At 38.6% G+C, this 18,147-nt stretch overlaps 1 protein-coding gene across 1 annotated transcript in view; it reads left to right on the top strand.

Annotated features, from left to right (window-relative positions):
• The first annotated feature begins 4,486 nt into the window (after positions 1-4,486).
• The window catches only part of fam204a (family with sequence similarity 204 member A), a 17,668-nt gene continuing 4,007 nt past the window's right edge, over positions 4,487-18,147 (top strand). Inside the window, exons 1-5 of the mRNA XM_083539359.1 lie at positions 4,487-4,919; positions 6,110-6,197; positions 8,947-8,986; positions 9,627-9,729; positions 11,695-11,784. Of these exons, the coding sequence (XP_083395485.1) occupies positions 4,713-4,919; positions 6,110-6,197; positions 8,947-8,986; positions 9,627-9,729; positions 11,695-11,784 (528 nt within the window). The 5' untranslated portion in view covers positions 4,487-4,712. The remainder of the gene's footprint in view (positions 4,920-6,109; positions 6,198-8,946; positions 8,987-9,626; positions 9,730-11,694; positions 11,785-18,147) is intronic.

The following is an 18,147-nucleotide window of genomic DNA, read 5'->3' as shown; positions in this document are numbered from 1 at the left end:
GTTTCTATTTCACAGTTGAATTACTGTTGTCTCGCGGTGGCTCTTTTCTTTGGCTCGGGCTCCAGTTCATTATTTCCTGCCATTTCTTGGTCATTTCCGAGTTTAAAACTCAGAGCCGCTTATTAAGTTTTTGGGGCCTTGGCGGATAAGAGGCAGTACGTGCGCCGCGATAAACTAATCATCTTAAACCCCTAATTATGAGTATCTCAGTGTGACAGGCGGTGGAGTGGAGCCTCAAAATGAGGGGGGAAAAAAAAAAACGGCACATCCGAGGGAAGGGTAATAATTTTTTAAGTCATCTGGATCTGGCTCGGGGTGGCAGAATTCATTAGAGCAGATTAGCCAAGTGTGTACAAAGTAAATGAGATATCTAATGGCCAACTCAGAGGGCGACGGACTCCTCGTTTGACTTCGGAATATGATGAACCGCATTACAAGGCCATTGTGGTTTGACTCTGCAGGACTTCTGGTGTGCTGCATCGTTTAATAACCCTTGACCTTTTGGCCCTTTGAGCCGTGCACTACAGCGTCAGAGAAAGGAGAACAACACAAATCAGATTAGGCAGCCAATGCCGATCCAGACGGTCGGATTGTTTTTGAAGCGGAAAGCGCATGACGCTAATTACGAGCATAAGGAGAAGGTTGGGGCAAGAAATAATAAGATTACAAAGAATAATTTGCAGATATAATTACACCAAAATTGGGTACACACAATTGTCAAACGCGTGTCTTGCTTGACCCGGGCGAGTGAGTGAAATAAATCCTCGTTCTATAGCCTCTGTTAATTTGTTTTTATCATCTGCAAAGTGGTGTTTGTGCAGGCAGCGCAATTTGCATGTGTAATTCCGCTGTGCAAATTGACAACAAGTTGATAATTCCAGTGAAATGGTCTCGTCGCGATGGCCCCCGCTATCTTCCCGAGCCGATTCATTTTGAGGAACTGCTGAGGCATGAAACTCATACATCAACACGCTTTCTTTTTTTTCCTGACAACGCTCAGACTTATTGTCCGTTAAAATGTCATTACAGGCATTATTTATGGAGATAATTCATTTATTAGACCATATTTACTCTGACAGAGTGTCACATTGTGGCCGGGGTTCAGAGATTTTTCTTTTTTTTTTTTTTTTTTACATTCGACAAAAATGCTAAAGCCTTTATGCCTCTGCATAAACCTCAAAGGTGATATAAATATGTTGTTGTATTCTTTACATTAACTGGTTGCTGCTGCCATAGGAATAAAATGTATGATTTATGGCCTCCAGTCTAGTATTTTCATGCTACTAATTTTCGTGCAAAATCAAAACACAAAGAAACGCAAATTCCAAGAAACCTGCACATGATACTTTTCAGGCTTGTGTATCGTTATCGTGTGTAAAAGCCATGTGTGCCTGTAAGTAAGTCTGGAAAATAACGAGACAAAAACAAGACAAATGACCCAAGTGTCTTATATGAAAACGTTGAAATGTCCTTGTCTCAATTTTTTTTTGGGATAAATCGCTAGCTTCAGCAATTTAACTCGCTATTTAGCTAATTAAACAAGAAAGATAATGAGCATGTCTAAAAAGTCTGCATAGTTAATATTTTAATGGCGGACAGTCTCATATTTAATGACATACAGTCTCTTTTGTTCTCTTTTAAAATCAGAATCAGGTTTGTTGGAAAACGAATTTGGTTCCAGCAGTTGGTGACAGACACGAAATTTCGCTTGTACACAAGACTATACATGGCAATACAGACTATACAGACCATGTAGATTAAATAAGACCACAATAAACAGAGTATATGGCAGATCAGTAATGTACATAAAGTGTGAGCGTGCACGGTAGTGCAAATAGCTGTCGTGTGCATCATATAAGAGAAAGACGTTACTTTAAAGAAGTGCCTTGTGTACCATATACAGCAGCAAAAGAGTGTAATATATGTGGTAAAGCATCGAGAGACAAAATGATTGATGTATAACACTTGGATCAGTAACCTACACACAGATATCAGGTACAGGTAATATTTATGCACCCCTAGTGATAGAAATGTACCTTTGTGGTATGTGGTATGGTGTAAAAATATGTGTTAAGCAGAACATCAGTGAAATTCTATGGAAAAAAATCAGTGCAATTAATACCTTGTAATGTAAAAACCATGATGTTCTTTTACAAACAAGAAAGTACAAAAATGTGCCTATGTTTAGAGGTACGTTGCATTACAGCATTTGTACTCTTTTAGGTACATTCCTGCAGAATGAAAAACTATCAGACCAGAAACACAGTCTGCTGGTTTTGGACTCCTTTCGCTTTGTCTACTCCTGTTGATGTCCAACCCCAGCTGAAATATCAGCAGTTCTATTATTTGAAGCTGATATATCTTACTTTGGCATGAGAACACTGACTTGCGCTATAAACGGATCAATTGGAATTCTGTGAGACGAGGCGTCTTATATACATATAATATATTATAATAATGACATTAAGATTCAAATCATACACACCTTTTGAAGGCTATTAGATAAAAAGGGGCAAACTCAGTAGTGCTTACTTTAATGTATGATATAATACTATAATATAGGACATATCAGTCTTGTTTTCTACCAAAAGAAATCTGCTTTGTCTGTTTCCTGCATGGACAAAAATAATCCTAACACCATGGATGATGAAAGAGAAAGCGAAAGAGGAGAGAGAGAGAGAGAGAGAGAGAGAGAGAGAGAGAGAGAGAGAGAGAGAGAGAGAGAGAGAGAGAGGTACATTTGCGACACTCCATTGAGCAGCAATAAGCTTTGTAGGCTTAGTAAGCATAAACACATTAAATAGATGAGATTCATCAGCACTCTAGTGTCAAATCCACAGTGCCCATGGGCAGCCAACCAGCTCTAAAGCAAAACAGTGCATCGCTGCAGCTCGTCTCTGGTGCAGGTGAAAACAAGCATCATCTAGAAAAATGTATACACAGGTCATAGATATAACGTGCTTCCAGCTAGCTGTGTGTTGCATAACATTTATGCGTATAAACTGTAATATATTAGGGTGTACAGTTTAATCATATCATCAATGTGCAATAAGTGCAGCTGATGCATGACATCTCCTTGCCTAGATTCTCTATAAACGGTCTGCATCACGACAAAACAATACACGCGGGTATTTTCTTCCTGTATCAGCGCAGGGTAAACAAATCGTTTAAGTCAATAGGTTTTGCAATTAGGCACAAAGCCCGTAACCCATTTAGCGGAGGGGAGAAAAAAAACAACAACACTGATGTCATTCGATATAAATAAGCAATTTAAGCAGCTGTTTTCAGCTTGCAGTGCCACAGGCCATACAAGATTAACATGCTAATCATGGAAATGATAATGAGCGACGCTCAGATGGGGGAATATACTCAACCTGTCAACACACACACACACACACACACACACACACACAGGAATGGATGATTTTTACTTCAGCATCTGTTTTAATTGTGAAGGACTAGTAAAGTCTGACACGTACTATTTATACAATTATAATATTATATTACAATATACAAATGAATAAATGAATAAATAAATAAATAAATAAATAAATAAATAAATAAATAAATAAATAAATGCATTTGGCATATAATACATATTATGTCATTATTTGTTGCTAAAGGTGTTTTATTATTATTATTATTATTATTATTATTATTATTATTATTATTATTATTATTATTATTATGTTTAATTATTGTATCTTTTCTCATAATAATGTTTCATGTACATGCTATGCAGACCTTTTATTTAGGAAATAATCATCTACTAATTATTTAGGGGGATTAATTTAGCTTTTTAATTATTATTTCATTTTATTTCATGTTTTATTTTTATGCTTGTTGCTCTTTACTGTGAAGGTCTGTATTTATTATATATTTTTATTTATTTTCTAATTTACAGGCAACTGAAATGAATTGAATGCATAGCATATACATAAAACATAATTGTAATAAAAATACAATACATATTGTTAATAATAATAATAATAATAATAATAATAATAATAATACAAATAATAATAATAATATTTCATATACATTCTATGCATTCCATTGATTTTTTTTCCATTTTATTCCATGTTTTTCTGTTATTATTCTTATTTACTGTGCAGGTTTGTGTTGATCCTTTATTTATTTATTATTATTATTTTTATTTATTTATTTTCATGCAAAGGTTGTATACACATTTCAGATGCCTGTCACTAAACGACTACAATTTTGAATTGATGTCAGTTTATGAACTTATCGTTTTAAATATATAGTATTATTAATTCACATAAATATTGGGTAAGATCCAATTTTCTGCTTACGTCCTAGAAAAGTCCCCTACACAGCACATGAATCACAGGCTCCTTCTCCCTACCTAATGCACTACATGTCCAATAAGAGGTCATTTGCGCTTTCGCCGTTAAGGAGGGACATGCCGTTCTGTCCAATCAGCTCTCTTGGTGCTGAACCTAGCTTAGCTATTCAGCCAATCAACGTCAAGCTCTTTCACAAAACGCGGAAGTGCGAACCATAACAATGGTTCTATCCAAAGCCGCTTCGAAACTAGGCTAAATAATAACTATTTGTGGATAAATGTTGAAAAAAATGAATGGTGTTAGTCGAGTCATCTCAAACTGGGTATATTTTTAAACCTAAAAATAATCTAATGCGTAGCGAAAATAATCGAAACAAGTGAAAATAAGGCTTAGACAAAAAGCGGTATGTATAGCGGTCTCCTTCCGAATGGACTCAGTGAAGCTGACCTCAGTCCTGATGAGGACGAAGAGACCCAAAACACACAAACTGTCCCTGGAACCGGGGAATGTCCTGCTGAAAGCGAGCAGAAACTGCAGAATGACCCATCATCAGCATCAGCATCATCTCCTCTTAACAGCTGCTTGCCTGGAGTCTCTCAAGATATGTGGAAAGTGAGTCTATATATCTCGCATCAATCATATTCTGTTTAATAATGTAGAAAATAAATTTTTATAATGCAGTCATTTCTTATTCATTTAATCTTTTTAAGCTCTAACATTGTCACTACTAGTTGCAAATGAACAAGTGACATTTATTACATCATAAAACCTTGGAGCCAATCAGGTCCGTTATGCAAATTGCTTGCTGATTACGTACCAGTTAAGCAGGAGGACAACTTATACTAGAGGCTGGTTAAGATGTTACATGTTTTATGTGCAAAGGTTTTGCTTTATATATATATATATATATATATATATATATATATATATATATATATATATATATATATATATATATACAAACATACACTTAGGCATGTATGTTTTAATAGTTTGGCAAGTAAGTGAACAGAATAAAAATCCAAATGAAACCAGTATTTGGTGTGACCACTTCTAGCTTTTAGGTCTTTACTTTTGCACACTTGCAAAAAGTCAGGGATTTCACAGGATCAGAGTCAGGTGCATGATTAATACCAAGCAGGTGGTAATGATCATCTGTATCATATGAAGGTTGCAACACAGTCGTTAACTAAAACAGAATCAACTGCGTAGTTTTACTGGGTGAGGAACAGCCAAATTCTGCTTTTAATGTGAGGTTGTGGAAGACAGTTTTATGTCACAGGTCATAAACCATGGCAAGACTGAGCACAGCAACAAGACAAGATAGTTATACTGCATCAACAAAGTTTCTCCGAGGCAAAGATCTCAAACCACACTGTGCTGTAAAAAAAATAATAATAATTCCAGCAATGTTAAAGACTGTAGATGCGGCGGGGACATGCTCACTTTTCTTTAACATCGGAAGATGTCCAAAAGTTGGCGTCATCAAAAAACATCCGGAAACCAGTGAGACCCAGGTACACTCATGTACAGTCTGGAGAAATCTGGCCAGAAGTGGTGTTGATGGAAGAATTGTGGCTAAAAAGTGATTGAACTACACACAGAAACATAGGAACTGAGGTGCAGAACATTAGATTATATAAATATATATGAAGCGTTTACCCATTTCTTTACACTAAGTATTATTGATTAATTTTTAGTAGCAATTTAAAATATCTAACATTACTTGCCTATAACATTATTGCGAGCTAATTCAACTGATTGATATGTTTCTGAATCTCAACACTATTTTTCTTTTGAAGAAATTTAAAGACCTGCAAAATGAAAGAGAGACTCAGAAGACAGATCAACCCCCGGTAAGAAAACGAGGGAAGAAACGGCACAGGAAAGGTAATGTTCATTTTTCTTTTATATTTTTTTTGTAGATTAGGTAGAATATATATCCTGTGTGTGTGTGTGTGTGTGTGTGTGTGTGTGTGTGTGTGTGTGTGTGTGTGTGTGTATTACATATATATATAATATAAGATTAGATTAATCTTTATTGTCATTGGTCAAGGTACATGTACAGAGCCAATGAAATAAATTTAGTGGCCTTTTTACACTAAATAAATAGCAGTGTGATCAATAAGGGTATGGGGTCCATATGTACAGGGGTGAGGGAGAATAATGTACAGACGGTGCAGTTAGGTAATAATAAATAAATATATATATATATAGTAATATACAATATACTGTGCAAAGATTGTGCATAGATGTCCGGAGATAACATGCTCAAATGATGCGATATAGTTATGTACAAGTATGAATGTTGTATGATGCAGTATATACAGAATAAATCTGGCTGGAATATACAGTAGTGTGGTGATAAACAAGTTATGGATGGTGAAACAATGCATAGTTGAAAACAAAGAAAACAGTGACAATGCAGTAGTGTATTTTGACATTGTATTTGACATATCAGCTGTTCAGTGCAGTAACAGCCACAGGAAATAAATCTATTCCTCAGTCAGTCTGTGTGGCTCTGAGGCACCTGTAGCATCTGCCCAATGGGAGAAGGGTGAATAGTTCATGATTAGGGTGAGAGGTATCTTTGATGATGCCCCTCTCCCTCTACAGACAGCGTTTATTTTGAATATCCCCCATGGTGGGAAGCTGAGTGCTGATGATTTCTTGGGCAGTTTTCACCACCCTCTGAAGGGCTTTACGGTCTAAAGCTCTGCAGCTGCTGTACCACATTGAGATGCAGTTAATGAGGATGCTCTCAATGATACAGCGGTAATAGTTCTCCGGTATCCTGTAGCACAGATGTGACTTTTTAAGTCTCCTCAGAAAAAAACGTCACTGTTGTGCCTTTCTGATCAGGATAGAGGAGTTCAGAGACCAGGGATGTGGACTCCAAGGAACTTCAAGCTGGGTACACCCTCAACAGCAGCTCCGGAGGAGTGTGAGTGTGATTGCCGGCTCATCTAATCTCCTTTGTCTTCTTGGTGTTGATTTCCAGGTTATTGTCCTCTCACAATGCTACTAGGTTCTGGATCTCCTCCCTTTAAGCCGTTTCATTGTTATCTCAGATCAGGCCTACCACCGTGGTGTCATCTGCGAACTTAAGGCTGCTGTTTGAGGCATATGCAGGTACTCAGTCATCAGTGAAAAGAGAGTATATAAGAGGAGACAATACACATCCCTGAGGAACCCCGGTGCTGAGGGTGAGACTGGAGGAGGTGACAGAGTTCAGTCGGATAGACTGTGCTCTGTTTGTAGTCCAGGGTCAATTTGCTGAGATGTTTGCTGATGCCAAGCTGTTTCAGCTTCACGATTAGCTTGGAAGGGCTAACTGTGTTAAATGCTGAGCTGAAATCAACAAACATCATCCTGGAATAAGTGTCAGGATTGTCAAGGTGAATCAGGGCAGAATGAAGCACTGTGGGAATGGCGTCCTCGTTTGACTTATTCGGGCGCTCGGTATGGGTCCAGAGTGGGTGGAAGACAGGCTTTAAGGTGGGTACGGACCAGTCTTTTGAAGCACTCTGCAATGGCAGGGGTGAGTTAGATGGGACAAAAGTCACCCAGTGCTGTTGCAGTGGAGTGCTCAGGGTAGCACACACTTCAGAGGTGGTGAGTATGAGTGGCTGCTCACCAGGTAATAGCTCTGCCTTGAGCATGGGCTCTATGTTCCCTTTTTCAAAACAAGCATATAAGAGGTTTAGATAGTCGGGGAGTGAAGCAGAACTGGGTGGTGGTGCTCTGCTGGGGGGTTTGAGGTCAGTGATTGCCCCAATCCTTTGCTACATGCGTCGGGGGTCAGCAAAATTAAAGTGCTCCTCAGTCTGCTGTTTGTATGCATGTTTGGCTTCGCAGATTCAGAGTTTGGCTCTGGCGATGCTGTAGGCCTCCCAGTCTCCAGACCTGAAGGCTGTGTTGCGTGCTTTGAGCAGAAGATGGACCTCCTGGTTCATCCAGGTCTTCTGATTGGGGAACACTATGATGTGCTTTTGTGTGGTCACCCGATCCACACACCTGTTGATGTGATCAAGAACAGAGTTGATGTAGGTGTTGATGTTGGTGGCCGAGTCAGTGGTGGCCTGTGCAGCAAATTCACTCCAGTCTGTATGTGAGAACTGCTTCTGGAGAGCGGCGTCAGCCCCATCCAGCCAGACTTTAACAGTCCTGATTGCAGGTCTCACACGTTTGATGACTGGGGAGTACTTGGGCACAAGGAACAAAGAGAGATGGTTCGATTGTCCGCAGTGGGGAAGAGGTGTGACCCTGTAAGCACCAGCCACACTTGTACATACATGATCCAGGGTTTTATGTTCTCTAGTAAAACAAGACACATATGTCCCCTGGTGGTCTAGTGGTTAGGATGCGGCGCGCTCAGCGCTGCGGCCCGAGTTCGATCCCTGAGGTTTTTTTTTTAGAGGACAGTAAATCTGGTCAGGGCTGTTTTGGCAGCGGAAGGGGAACACAATATTAGGCAGGTGGTCATAAAGTTATGCCTGATCAGTGTATATGTGTGTGTGTGTGTGTGTGTGTGTGTGTGTGTGTGTGTGTGTGTGTGTGTGTGTGTGTGTGTGTGTGTGGAGAGAGAGAATATGTGAATATGCATATAAATTGTTTGATTTCTCCATCATGTAAACAGGTGGAACTCTGAAGCAGGGGGATGATGCAGAACAGAAAAGGTTGAGTAAACGCACATCTGCGCCACATAAACATTGACATTTTGAATGACATCATATCCTGTCTAATCTGTTTTCCGTGTTTGATTATGTTTTGGCAAAACGGCTGTAAAACTGTCACTCCGACAAGCACACTGAACCGAACATGAACGTGATCTAGCGGTCACATCTTTTCTCCACTTCTGAGAAACGCACCAACCGAGTGCTAACGAAGAGCTACAACACCAGGATGTAGCTACAGTGGCGAACTTGAGCATCACGCTGACGTGATATGTGTGTGAACTGCTCGTCCTGCACCTCCTGGTGCAGGTGTAAGATCATGGGCCGGTTCAGTGTCCTATTAAAGAGTTTGCCCTGACTTTAAGATATATATATATATATACAGCCGATTATTAACTACATGTGCACTGAGATGTAAAGCTTATGATAGTGTTTTTTCTGCCTTTCACTGTTGAGGAATCCACCATATAAATCACTATATGTGAAAGTTGCTACTATGAAAAGGAGTTTAATAGAATTTAAGGATTAAAATAAAGTAGTACAGTGTGGTTAAAAATAGGCGAATATTGAAATAAAAAAATGTTTTTAATCAATAACGGAAAAAGAAAGTAAAAACCATGTTGTCAACTTGGTGTTTGTTTAGGGATGGTGAAGAGGTTCGAGTGAAGCCATGGGAAGAACTGACCCAGTATTTCGGCACCAATGATAGATTTCTTCCTCCTGCTAGTAGTCGTCCCCTGCCTGAGGTAATATTGGCAAATGCTTTTGGGCAATTATAGAATTTTTTTTATATAGTTTAAAAAATTCTATATATATATATATAGCCGAATAAATATTTTTTTAAAAATGGAAACATTTAAGGACATATTTCTTAAAAAATTAATTAAAAAAATATATATTTTATATATATATATATATATACAGTGAGGAAAATAAGTATTTGAACACCCTGCTATTTTGCAAGTTCTCCCACTTAGAAATCATGGAGGGGTCTGAAATTGTCATCGTAGGTGCATGTCCACTGTGAGAGACATAATCTAAAAAAAAAAATCCAGAAATCACAATGTATGATTTTTTTAACTATTTATTTGTATGATACAGCTGCAAATAAGTATTTGAACACCTGAGAAAGTCAATGTTAATATTTGGTACAGTAGCCTTTGTTTGCAATTACAGAGGTCAAACGTTTCATGTAGTTTTTCACCAGGTTTGCACACACTGCAGTCTCCCTGTCCCATGTGCAGAAAAACACCCCAAAGCATGATGCTACCACCTCCATGCTTCACAGTAGGGATGGTGTTCTTGGGATGGTACTCATCCATCTTCTACCTCCAAACACGTTTAGTGGAATTATGACCCAAAAGTTCTATTTTGGTCTCATCTGACCACATGACTTTCTCCCATGACTCCTCTGGATCATCCAAATGGTCATTGGCAAACTTAAGACGTGCCTGGACATGTGCTGGCTTAAGCAGGGGAACCTTCCATGCCATGCATGATTTCAAACCATGACGTCTTAGTGTATTACCAACAGTAACCTTGGAAACGGTGGTCCCAGCTCTTTTCAGGTCATTGACCAGCTCCTCCCGTGTAGTTATGGGCTGATTTCTCACCTTCCTCAGGATCATTGAGACCCCACGAGGTGAGATCTTGCATGGAGCCCCAGTCTGAGGGCGATTGACAGTCATGTTTAGCTTCTTCCATTTTCTAATGATTGCTCCAACAGTGGACCTTTTTTCACCAAGCTGCTTGGCAATTTCCCGTAGCCCTTTCCAGCCTTGTGGAGGTGTACGATTTTGTCTCTAGTGTCTTTGGACAGCTCTTTGGTCTTGGCCATGTTAGTAGTTGGATTTTTACTGATTGTATGGGGTGGACAGGTGTCTTTATGCAGCTAACGACCTCAAACAGGTGCATCTAATTTAGGATAATAAATGTAGTGGAGGTGGACATTTTAAAGGCAGACTAACAGGTCTTTAAGGGTCAGAATTCTAGCTGATAGACAGGTGTTCAAATACTTATTTGCAGCTGTATCATATAAATAAATCGTAAAAAAATCATATATTGTGATTTCTGGATTTTATTTTTTTTTTATTATGTCTCTCACAGTGGACATGCACCTACGATGACAATTTCAGACCCCTCCATGATTTCTAAGTGGGAGAACTTGCAAAATAGCAGGGTGTTCAAATACTTATTTTCCTCACTGTATATATATATATATATATAAAATATATATTTTTTTAATTAATTTTTTAAGAAATATGTCCTTAAATGTTTCCATTTTTAAAAAAATATTTATTCGGTTTATGATTTAAATTGCAGTATGGATTTCTCAGGTTTTGTTGCAGATCTTTAGCTTATTTACTGCTTTTTACATTTTTTTTTTGGTCCATTTTTATTCTTTTTAACCATCAAACATGTGTTTGATCTGAAATTGAAATGCGTAATTAAAGACCAGTGTATTCCGCTGATAATCTGCAGCGTTTCTGACGGATTCCGCTTTTAATCGAGTAACAATTTTCATTTGTGAGACTGAAAATCTCCATATTTGTTGTAATGGAAGTCCTATTAAAAAAAAAAAGAGCCGGAGGCGCTTTTTAAGTTAGTCTTTGATATATTTTTTCCCCCTTCCACTCTTTCTCCTTTTCTATTTCTATTTGAAAATAACTTCATTTTCCTCTCGCCCCCCTCCATCCTTTTCTCATCTCCAGTCAGGCCTGGAAAAGAGCATGGAGCGAGCCATCGCCGAAGGGGATTATGGGAAGGCGGAGGAGCTGAGCGACCGGCTGGCTACTCGTGAGGTACGTCACGGCGATAACGCATCGCTCTGAGCGCGACGAATCAAGCTAATGGGTCGGCGGCCGTTTTGCCTGCAAAAGACACAGAAAAATACAACCTCCCACACACACACTATACACTCCCTTTTGTACGTGGGCTGGACGTCCTGAAGCCCTTTTCTATTGGATTTAATAGAAAGCCCTCCCTTACCTTTTTTTTAATATATATATTTTTTGAAGTCTACAGCACTTTCGGCTTGTCTTTTTCCCAGCAGTAACAATGCTCCCTTAGATATATATTTTTTTTATATTTGAGGCGCGAGTTTGCACCTTTGAAGTGCGCTCGGAACATAACACACCGCCTGCAGTTAAAAAAAACGATACCTCTTAGGGAAGGTGAGCGGGATCATGCGGTTCCGAGATAATTTGGCAGAAAATGTAACGCTCGCGCACGTGTAATTGCAGTTAAAAAGATGTTCGTCGCTCTTGGACTCTGCTCTCGTAGCAAGTAGTTTTATGTCTCAGAACTTTTGATTCAGAGGCGTCTCAGAAAGCAGCGTGCCGTTTTATAGGTTAAGGCTTTGATTCTGCCGCGGATGTAGGATTCAAAATAAAATAAAAGCGTATAGATATGCACCGACTCGCAGTAGCTGTGCGGAGGTCGCACTTTTAAAGATGTACAACTTTTAGGGCCAACTATTAGGACCTTAAACGCCGAGTTGGTATCAGTGTTGAGTTTTTTTTGTTTGGTTTTTTTTTTTTTTGTGCACCGGTGCTACACTGCAGCCCAATGTTTCTCCAGAAGGACACTTTCCTGACTCGGTCACGTTTGCTCCAGTTTTTGGCTGCGACAATCTCAGATCATGTTCTCGCATACTAATCATTTCGAATTGGGTGGAGCAGCGTTAATCTTGTTAACCTTGAATAGGAAGTTCACCCATAATCAATTACAGCTCGCGTTTCCTCCAGGAAGAGTGTGAATACATTTCCATTACGCTTTATTTTTGTTCAAAGCGACGTGATAAATATGCCCCTAACAGCCGTGCTATCGTCAGAACAGGCATTAAATAACTCCAGAATGCAGACAACATGTTCACGATCCGGGCGATTTTTCCTCTCAGGTGCTGTTTATGTGAATAAATCCCTACCCGTTACTGCCGAAGCTTATCTCCGGAGTATCACAGAGGCTCTTATCTATTCTTTTCGAACGGGATCTAGACACGGCTAGTGTTTACACGGATCGCATCACAAGTGCGGAGTAATCACCTAGAGAATGGCGGCGGGTTTGTAATCCTGTTGCTGAAATACCGAAGCGCAGAAGCTATTGAAAGCTATTTCTCAGGCTTGTGCTTTAGGCACGATACATTCCAATCTTGTTTCTGAGGAATTGCGGGTGAATGGTTTTGATCAAGGAGTCGGCACTGGCTCTCGGGCAGTCCTGGGATTTGAACACACAACCTTAACGCCAGAGCAATTTCCTCATCAAAGCTTATCAGTCTGAAATAGGAGTCTATGTGTGTATATGTGTGTGTATATGTTTATGTATATATAATTTTTTTTTTTTATTACAATCCTCATACAGAATATACTGTGTATCAAATATACTTTTGGGTAGTTAACAGTAGCATAGCTCTTCAATAACACAAATATTTTAATGTTGTAAAAAGTTTTATTTAATAGTTAATTGGTATTAATATATGCTCATCAGCATCAATCCAATAATTGTATTTATTTATTTAATTATTATTAATATTATTGTTATTATTATGAAAATAATATTGCCTTAAATGTACAAGAAATTATTTAAATGCCAAGAGAAAACTCGCATTTTATTGTAAATTATTATAAATAAAATATATTGACTGTGTTTGGACAATTAGGAACCATTGCGGGTTCTTTAGTTCTTCAAAGGTTCCAACAAGTTTCTGTATCATTAAAAAAAAGGGAGGAGCTCTTACTGATCCCAGGAGCCCTTAAATTATTATTTAAGCCATTTGAATATTAGTCTGAAATGTCAAAAGTTTTTAGGTCAAAGTTGGCATGTATTCTAACCTGCTGTTTAAGAGGCTATTAACTAAACCTTTGTGGATTCTCCTACCCATTTTGTTAATGATGGTTGAACCCAGTCATGAGCCGGAGATGAACAATGAGAACATGTGTGGTTCTCAGGGGCCGGTGTGGGCGCCAGTGCGGCGTTTTACGTCTTAATTTCTAATCCGGCTAACGTCGATTACCACAGCTGTCTGTCGTCGGTCCTCCAAACGCTTCGGTGACACGGAATTATCACTAATACCATCTGTGGCGAGCCTCCGTTTCGAGCTTTTAATAACGTATGTATCCGAGGTATCATGCATTCTGTATTATATTCCTATACCATGACAACGAGGTGCTTAGCCGTGAGCAAAAACGCGGAGATAGCTGAAGTCTCGTGGTGTTGGATTATATATTTATATATGGATTATTCCTGGTGCAATTTCAAACCCAACCTGTTCCTCCTCAGACGAGCCTGTATATCTCAGTACACTTTGAAGAGATGATTGAAATTTCCCAACTCTTGTGTAGCCTCTTTAGTCAATTAATAACGTTTTTGTGTCTTTAATCCGTCTGCACGAAGGCGTTTTCGAATTTCGCATGCTTCTTTTTCATCTTTGTCTATGTATTAAAAACGCAGGACGTAAGGAAGGATCCTTTGAGACTGTTCATGGAAGAGCTTTAACTCTTAAAGCCTTGTTTGCTTTTGAACGCACACTGGATCAGGGAACGCACAAAACACTTACTACTTGCGATTATAATATACAATTTTACTCTGTGAATTCTTCATTCTGATTGGCCAAGAGATATTAGTACATATTAATACGCTCATACACTGTCATACAAGGACAGAGGTTTTTCTGTAAGGGATTTTTCTTTAACATTTATGGAAGGCGTCTCTGGTGTTCGTGGATCTGCTTCGTGACAGTCGGAGAAAAAGCTTCGTATTTCTCAGTAACATAATTCTTTTTTTCTCCAATAATATTAATAATAATTGGTTCATTCGACTCAGTTTTCCATCATTTTGCCTGGAATTATAAATGTATCAAAGTCTGTAAAAAGAAAGGAAATCCAAATTGCAATGCAAGATCGCATGCAACTATAAAAAAATTAAATAAAATTCACGTAAACCGCAACTCTAAATGGCTAAAAATAAGATCGTTCTTCTAACTCGTAACTACAAGCAAATCCAAAGTACGTGTAAGAATAAATTGAATAAACAATTTGATCAATTTTATAAGAGGAATGAAAGACACCACCCAGCTGTTGATTATTTTTCCCATATCTTCGCTCCCTGTAGTGTTTTGTTTCCTACATATCCTACATATGTTCCATCAGGAAGTTGTTCCGTTGTTGATGTTTTTTCCCCTCATGCGAACCCTCCTGAGTGGTGGCGTTGTGAGACTGGCTCCCAGCCCTTAATGCTGTATTAGTTCGCTAGATTAAGCGCGGCGCTCGTTCCAATTAACGAGCACACGTGTCTCCATTCTTTCATTATTGCACATTCTGTGACACAGCTTTAAGTTTCATAAAGAGCAATTAATTTCACTAATTAGCATAACATTAAAGTGGCTGCTAAATATAACTAGCTCACCCGTTGTCAAGAGACTTCATGTGATGCAGCTTCAGTACTCAAAAAAAAGAGAAGAAGAAGCTGCTTTTTCAGGCTAAGGTACGCTCATGTTTTTAATATCCGCGTCTTTTTCAAGTGTATTGACGTAAAAACCGCTTCATGTACTGACACCGGGTGAAATCGGTCTTATTGCAGACATGATCATGACGCATTCATTTCCTGAGGTTTAACCGTATTGTATGAAGTAGGATCCGAACTTCTAGTTCCAGCTCTACTCAGATGGCAGATCGAGGGTCCACAAACTTACGGAATATTTTTTTTCCTTTTTTTTTTTTTTTTTTTAATATATTTGCCTTACTTTTATCTTTCTTATGAAAGAACATATCACTCATTTTCAGCAATTATAGTTGCATTTAATATGGGGTTGTAAGTTGTAGCTCCGTAGTTATGGCTCTGGGTGGCTGTTCGAAAGGTCGCCCCCAAAATCTCCTGACACTCTTGGGCCCTTGAGCAAGGCCCTTAATCCTCTGAACTCCATGGGCGTTGTATCATGGCTGACCCTGTGCCCTGACCCCAGCTTTCTACATCACCAGGATATGTGAAGAAAGAAATTGACATTACTGTTAGATACAAAAAATGTTTCCCTTCAGCTTTATTATGGAACATCAAAGAGATTGGAGGAAAATTGGAACTGGGGACTCTTTCCTTTTGTTCTTACTAGTAATTACACATTGATCAAGCATGACATTATGGCATTATGACAGGTGAAGGGAATAACACTGAGGATCTCTTCATCATGGCACCTGATAGTGGGTGGGATATAGTAGGCAGCAAGTGAGCATTTTGTCCTCAAATCTTGGTCAGAACATCTTCGTGTGGGAGAGAAGGTGTGGATCTGTATAATATATATTATAGATATAATTACGTATACACAGTGTTTGATTACATGGAGCATCCAGCTCCTGTCAAGGGCTGTTACCATAGAAACAATATCATCATATAAGTGAATTAATATACACTTCTTTATGGTACACAGGGATGATTTTTTTAAATATTTTTTTTAAGAACTTAAGCGCAAAATTCTGTGATTTTATTTGACATAATCCTTCAAATTAAATCCTTCACCACTGGCAGCCTTATTTAGAGCATCAGATAATTACTTGCGTAATCATCTCCATCATCACACAGCTGCGGTGGGCATTTATTATTTGGTAACCAGCATTGTGTTGAAGTTCTAAAAAAAAGTCTACACTCGTTCTATGGGGGTATAGCAATATTTAAAAAAAAAAACCCTCTCATGGTTTTTGGCCATGTAGACAGATCCACAGCCCTGGAGGAGAAGCCGATGAGGAATTCACGTAATCTTAACCCCCTGACTTGACAAATAGTGATACAATAAAAGATCTGGTGGAAGAAGGGGGTGGTGGGGCAGAGGCATCGCTCTAACGCTCTTGTCTGTGTTTCAGGCTCAATAATCTGATTCCAGATACACAAGACTGTCATCTGCAGGGAACTGGTGAGAACGAAAAAAAAACAAAAACAAAAGAAAAGTCTGAAAGTTCCTCGGCTTCATACACGTCCCATTATCTTCCCTTTTCTGACTAGGCGAGGCTTATTAGCGGGCTTTGAACTCACACTTAGAATAATGTGCCATCAACAGTTTTTTAAGCTAATTAGGGAAGGAAAAAAAAACAGTTTAATTAATGACTGACTGGCAATAAAATGGCACGTCAGGAAAGAAGGAAGGGGGGGGGAAAGGAAAGAAAGAAACCAAGGGTGCTAAGCTTCCACTACCACCAATTAAGGGCTAATTACAAACAAATTATATATGTGTTTTGCTGTGGGCTTTAATTTAAAAAAAAAAAGGGGAAAAAAAAGAAGAAGCTTTAATTAGAAGAGAAAACATGCTAATTAATTAAACAGCAGAGGAAAAAAAAAATCTACATAGAAAAGTATGCTTTGTCTATGGGGTAATTAATGAGATACAATAATCCAAATGAGATTCCGTAGCAATTCGATAAAAGCTTAGGGCCGGGGTTCTTTAAACCTGCTTTTGGAAATTAATGGGCTGAAATGGAAGAGGAGTCGTCCCGAGATATTATAAAAGTTCATTTGATGATAAACTGGAACAAAGATGAGACTTTTTAGCCGTTTGATCGTCGCCGGAGGGGTCGATTTGGAGTCTTAGGATTCGGCAGAGGAACGCAAGCTAAGACAGAAAAATGGCGTGTTGAGAAAGACGAGGTCTTGACCGGTGAGTGTTGCCTCCTGGTTTGCAAATCTATTTACTAGGGTTTGTAACGGCACACGCGTTCGTACCGAACCGCTTCAGTGCAGGGTTTTCCATGTGGCGCACATGTGTACCGAACGCAACCTTTTTTACGTCAAGAGTTCCTTCGCGAACATATTAAGTGGCGAACTGCAGGATTGTTTAGTCTCCGCCTCGCATTTCGAGCACAGTGTCGGAAAAACTATTTGTTTTTCCGACACTAACTGTTCTTTAGAAAATTTTTGATTAAATGTAACACACTGTAAACTGTAATGTTAATTGACAACTATTTAATTTTTCCATTTATTTATCAGTATAATAAAAAAATATATATTGCATTTATTTATTTAAACAAAACAGGTATCTTATTTAAAATAATTAATTAATAATAAACGTCAAGCAATTTTAGGTTTCGCATTTCATCCCCCTAACGGACACAAATTGAACCGAACCGTGAGTTAAAAACCGTGAACTTTGTGTATCGTTACACCCCTAATAGGAGAGGCACAGCTGA

This window comes from Silurus aristotelis, assembly GCF_946808225.1.
Source record: "Silurus aristotelis genome assembly, chromosome: 4".
Taxonomy (NCBI): Eukaryota; Metazoa; Chordata; class Actinopteri; order Siluriformes; family Siluridae; genus Silurus; species Silurus aristotelis.
Note: the sequence above shows the minus strand (reverse complement) of the source record. Positions and strands in the feature narration are given on the sequence as shown.